We start from the raw sequence: 5823 nt of genomic DNA, 5'->3' as shown, positions 1-5823 counted from the left end.
GATAGTAGGCTTTAAACAAAACTTTTTCACATTAATGTAGCTATGTAATACATAAATAACGTTAAGTTGATCTCTTTGATGTCAGTCGTTGTTAGGGTTACAAGTAATTGATTATATGTTCACGAAACGAACGTTCCTAGATATACTTATGCCTGCGCAAAAAGAAGTTTACTCACTACTCGGGATTCATTGTGGACATGCTACGCTCAGAACACGCTCACTAATATCGTGTACCGTCGTTGCGGAAATCTAGAAAATAGACACAATCCGTCGAAATCAGTAATAATGACGAAACGGATTCACTGATCACGTTCTTCAATACGAAGGAGCTGTAACAATGGCGGTCACGGTAACTCCTCCCAAACCAGCGAATGAGATGTCCACCATTGACGTAATGCCAGAATGGCAGCAGGTGCTGTTTCACTCCCTCTATTTGACGGGACACGAGCGATTCAGCACGAAGACCACGTCTGCGCACTTCTTATCTTTTTAGACCTTTTTCATTCTTTTTCTCTTTTTTCTCATTTCGTCCTCTTCATTTGCATATTTTCTGTCGATATGGGTTTTTTTACAAATTTTTAACAAATATAATACTGAAAATTCTACAAAAACGAATAACATATTTTTTTCAGTGTATCGAAAATTGTATATTTAATATTTACGTATTACATGCGTATCTGGAATCACGGTCGAAAGACGCATTTTCAATGTACCGCTTACTTAGAATGATTATCTTCTGTGTGTGCATACATATGTGTATGCATAAAAAGAAAACTGTTGCTATAAGTGTTAAAAGAATTCTTTTACATAGTTTACAATAAATTATGTCTTTGTAATGAAAAAATTCTTTTAACAAAATATTAGTTTCATATAACAATATAAATTACTAATTTCTTAGATTGTTTTATTGTACGTATGTATATTTTGAACCTACTAAGTTTTAACTAGAGAAATTCATATCGCACATATGTATATTATATATAATACATATACTATTTGACTACAGCTGTTTAATTAGATTAATACGTCAGTATTTAAGCCAATCAGAGTTCATGTTACTCCTATTGTTATTCTTTCTTTTTTGGAATAAAAATATAAAATCAATTTTGCATACATAAATATGTTTACAAAAACGAAGTTAAGAACGTTATATGTTACATTGTGTTTTCTATTGCGCGTTATCGGCTGTCAACTTTGACAGTACAGAGAAGTGTAAAAACATTACGATAGTACTTACTTCAACTAAATGCATTTGAGTATAATTGTATAAAATAAACGTGCATAAACTTATTAAACAGTTAATAAAATTTTACATAGAGATTGTGCACACAAACATTTGAATTGTTTGTTGTGATACATAAATTGTGATTACATACATGACATTTCGTAAAAAATGTAAAGGCATTTTTTATTAATTATACATACGTAAATACACATATATTAATATTTCTATCATAAGATATGTCATTAGTAACATTACTATAAAAATTTTATTAATACTGTACATTATTAAGGATATATATTGGAATATTCTTAACAAATTATCACATCAAATATTATTTTTTTTATTTAGTAAAAATTGCCAATCAAATTTCTGGTGTTAATAATAGAACAGATAATTTTCATTGATGTCGTCCACATTTCTCAAAAATGAATATTCATCTGAATTGTTTTTTCGAAGTGTAAATGGCAGCAAACTGAAACTTATTGATAAAAGTACAAAAGCTAAAAATGTTATGAAATTTGTTTTATATAAAAACATACATTTGAATGTCAATACAACTTTCCTTTTACTTCTTTCAACTTTTGTTTTATGGAAAGCCTTTAATGTCTTAATACCATTTATTCTATGCATATTAGCACTAATATTACAATTTACTTGTTTTATCACTTCTGTAAATAAAGGTTTGTTAAATAATTATAATTATAATATATTTGTATGCACAATATTAAGTTCAATTTCTTTTTATATATAGACACATTAATAGTCGTAGAATCTGTTGGTGTATATACTAAAGGAAGAAGAATACTTTATGGTTTAAGTTCATGTGAATTTATTCCTTGGGATACTGTTGTAGATATATTTATTAATGAAGTTATAACAGGAGTGAGTATTAAATATGTACAATGTAGCTAATTTTAAAATACCTAATATTCAAATAAAAATATACTTATATTTTCAGCAAAAGGTATTATATTACCTTACAATTATTGTAAAAGAATCATTTAATGGGAAAGATTCAATAAAATTAGTCCCTTTATTTCAAGAATTAATACCTGAGAGAAAATGCCTGGAATATATGTACGAAAAGCTAGCTGGATTAATGGGACCCAAAGAAGAGAAACATCAGTTTTAACAGTACCTGGCTCATACTGGTTATCTCATAAGAATAATGTATATAAATTTATTTTGAGATATCATCGTTTAACCAGGTAGATGTTATTGATACCAAAGCATTGTTAACAGAATATAGTTTCAAGACGTGTATTTGCAGAAATATAAAGCAATTTAACTTTGGGAGAGAATTAATGAAAATAATTAGAAGGATTATAAAAAACCAACCTCGTCAAGGGCAACAATTCATTACAAGCCATCTTTTAGTTACTTATAGTATCCTTTTCCAACATACAATTAACTTTCTGATGATTTTGAACGTTTCGTATTTATCATAACAATATATTTAACTTTAATACACTATTAAATAGATCATACATCTTGGACTAGACAAGATAAGATATTTGCAATGACACAATTTAAGGAACGATGTGTTGCAGCATTTTCTTGTGCATTTGTATTAACTGTAAAAGTACTATATTCTTCTGAAACCATAGAACAGAATATAGAATATATAACAACTCGTTCTGCACAGTCTTTAATTCAGGAGGATGAAAATTCAGATAGTGGACACACATTTGATTATACCAAAGAAAGAAGAAGTAAAAAACGTCTAGTACGTTCTTTTAAAGATGATTTTTCACAAAAAAACAACCAATGTTATAATATGCAAGAACAGGTTTTAAAATCAGGAAATAGAAGTATTCAGCTATTAGATAATAGTGCTGTAAATAATAATTTAAAAGAATTATCCGAAAATAAAGAATTAGTAAAAGAAGTAACTAATAATAAAAACACAAGTAAACTTATTAAAAATTTGAATGCATCATTTAAGTTACCAGTAGCATCAGGAAATAATATAAAGTTGAATGATAGTAGAAAAAAACGTAAGTTTTTTAAACACGATCCAACTGTATTAAAAAGACAGAATAAATATCAAGACATAAGTAACGAAAATTCAACACTATTAAATAAAAACATGGACATGAGTAAAAGAAATTTTAATGAATTATCGCATAGGACGAAGAAACTAGATGAGCACAATATTGAAAAAAATGTTGCTGAATATAAGGATAATTCTGTATCAGATAAGAGCAGAATATTAGATGATAACAGTACATTCGATGATTCTCTTAATTTGCCATATCAGTACTTGATAGAAGAAGAAATAAAAAATACAAAGCTGAAACTTATAAAATGTGAGTTAGAAAAAGTAAGCGAAGAAGTATCTACAGTTGGTGCAGATGAACATTCAGATATTACAAAAATTAAAAATTTATCTCGTTTTAAGAAAAAAAAATATGCACTGGATAATGTATCACGGTCTTCAGATATTACAAATTTAGTAATGGAAGGACTAATGTTTACAATTCGTCAGGGGCAAGATACTGTCGCAGTTATAGAACAAAAAACTAAATTGGAAGTAGATGAAGTATTAGAAAATTCTGAAAAAATTGAAACGAAAGGAGGAGAAAAATGTTTACGAAATTCTAGTTTACTTGGTTTGGAGAATTTAATAACAATGATTGAATTACCAGAAGAAAGTGAATTTACAGATAAAAATGCAATTACTCAAGAGCATACTTTAACAAATAATAAAATTAAAGAACAAAATATTCCATCTGAATTAAAACGTATGCAAAGGCAATCTTCTTATAATAACTCTCCTTTAGCTGGTACAAGTTTTTCAAATAGTAACAAGGATTCTAGTATCATAAACAAACGTCATTATTCTGAAGTATATGATAAATATAAAGAAAGTACAGAATTTGCAAAAAGTAAACGTCCAAAATATGAAGAAGTAGATGATGATGATGATGATGAAGATAAAGATGAAGATGAAGATGAAGATGAAGATGAAGAAGAAGAAGAAGAAGAAAAAGAAGAGAGAATTTGCAAAAAGTAAACGTCCAAAATATGAAGAAGTAGATGATGATGATGATGATGAAGATGAAGATGAAGATGAAGATGAAGAAGAAGAAGAAGAAGAAAAAGAAGAGGAAGAAGAAGAAGAAGAAGAAGAAGAAGAAGAGGAAGAGGAAGAGGAGGAGGAAGAGGAAGAGGAAGAGGAAGATATAGTTCCAGAAGCATTACAAGATAAAATTTTTCAGTCTCCTACAGTATCTCTTAAGGTAGATAAATCCGAAGAAAAATTAAGATTTATACCAAATAAAGATTTATTAATGGATGATATAGAAAGTGAAGAATTGGTCAAATTTAGAACAATAAAGAATGAACATAGTTTTCATTTTAGTAAAAATTTGCAGCCAAGAACATATTCAAAAAATGATAGTTCAAATGACAATCTTGTTATGAAATCAGGAGAAATGTCTATGAATTCTATTGTAAATAAAACACAACAATTACATGATAATACAGTTGATAAATCTTCAAAAAAATGTAAATCAAATGTCCCAATAGTTATTTCAAATCAAATTATTACTACAGATCAGATACCTTTGCCATTGCAAAAAATACTCAGAAATAAGTTATCAATGAAACGCATTTTTTCAAATAACAACAATGAAATAAATGAAGATAATATTGAAATTTGCAAGGCACAGTCGTATCAGATAAAAGATAATATTTCTAACGTTCAACTGGAACATCAGAGTTCAGATAATAATACATTGACAAATACTCAGTGCTTAAAACAACATCATAAATCTGAACATGATAACAAAGGAACTTATAATGAAAGTACATCGTCTGCAACGTCAAGAATAGAATTAAAAGATACCAATGTTTCAGAAAAAAACATAAATCTAAAGAAGGAAGAGTCACAAGAAGAGAATACTTGTACTGTTAAAGTAGAAGGATTATTACCAAATAAAATAAAGGATATCACACAAAAATTTTATCAAGATCTCTCACAATTACAACAGAAAAAGAATTTCATTAATCAAAAATATTTTAAATCAAAAAGAAAATCATTAAATAAATTAAATGATGCTAGTAATGATCAAATAAAGATACAAATGGTTAAATTGTTTCAAGACATTACAAGAGGTGCCAAGGTTGTTATAAGACGCATGAGTACAAATATATATTCATAGTTTAATAGAAAAGAGTTCCTCTTTTACAATATACACGAAATTTTCATGTTATTTATCTTAACTGAATTTATAATTTAACGCTTTGTGGATGGCCCAGTTTAAACGTACCGCTTTGTGGAACCGATTTCGCTACTGTGACAGAGATTGAAAATGGTCAGAGCACTTTTTCTTGTACTGTGTACCACATAAAGATAAATAAAGATGAGTTTGTAAAAAAAATTCATATCAAGTTTATAGCGATTGATGTAGTAACTTTTAAGGCATGTATATATGTATGTATCTATTGCAAACATTGATTATTTTTAATTATGTCGGGGGTATAAGCTAAATATTTGCCAAACATGTGTTTATTAGCCACGTCAATTGTTTTTGCAAAACAATTATTTATGTTGAACGCATATATGGATTTACCGTTCGTAAAAAGTTAAATAA

General features: G+C 28.0%; 2 protein-coding genes across 3 annotated transcripts in view; one reads left to right on the top strand and one right to left on the bottom strand.

The window, feature by feature from the left end:
• LOC108577388 (ras-related protein Rab-1A) overlaps positions 1-386 on the bottom strand; it is a 2776-nt gene extending 2390 nt beyond the window's left edge. For both annotated transcript variants that reach the window (XM_017940533.1, XM_017940532.1), the window contains exon 1: positions 177-386. In XM_017940533.1, coding sequence (XP_017796022.1) covers positions 177-199 — 23 coding nt within the window. In that variant the 5' untranslated portion in view covers positions 200-386. The remainder of the gene's footprint in view (positions 1-176) is intronic.
• A 1615-nt stretch (positions 387-2001) lies between these two features.
• On the top strand, positions 2002-5789 carry LOC108577400 (putative mediator of RNA polymerase II transcription subunit 24). Its single transcript, XM_017940545.1, has 6 exons — positions 2002-2107; positions 2184-2433; positions 2496-2611; positions 2707-3226; positions 3356-4136; positions 4393-5789. Exons 2-6 carry the CDS (start codon positions 2288-2290, stop codon positions 5389-5391), a joined length of 2562 nt encoding a protein of 853 aa, XP_017796034.1. The 5' UTR covers positions 2002-2107; positions 2184-2287; the 3' UTR covers positions 5392-5789.
• The last annotated feature ends 34 nt before the right edge of the window (positions 5790-5823 follow it).

This window comes from Habropoda laboriosa, unplaced genomic scaffold (genome assembly GCF_001263275.1).
Source record: "Habropoda laboriosa isolate 0110345459 unplaced genomic scaffold, ASM126327v1 scaffold648, whole genome shotgun sequence".
NCBI lineage: Eukaryota > Metazoa > Arthropoda > Insecta > Hymenoptera > Apidae > Habropoda > Habropoda laboriosa.
Note: the sequence above shows the minus strand (reverse complement) of the source record. Positions and strands in the feature narration are given on the sequence as shown.

Bases quoted from the DNA above. Each gene is read 5' to 3' on its own strand.
- LOC108577400 (XM_017940545.1), top strand. From the start codon at position 2,288: ATGCCTGGAATATATGTACGAAAAGCTAGCTGGATTAATGGGACCCAA. The intron at 2,434-2,495 runs GTAGATGTTATT...GTGTATTTGCAG, and splicing joins AGATATCATCGTTTAACCAG to AAATATAAAGCAATTTAACT. The intron at 4,137-4,392 runs GTAGATGATGAT...GAGGAGGAAGAG, and splicing joins AACGTCCAAAATATGAAGAA to GAAGAGGAAGAGGAAGATAT.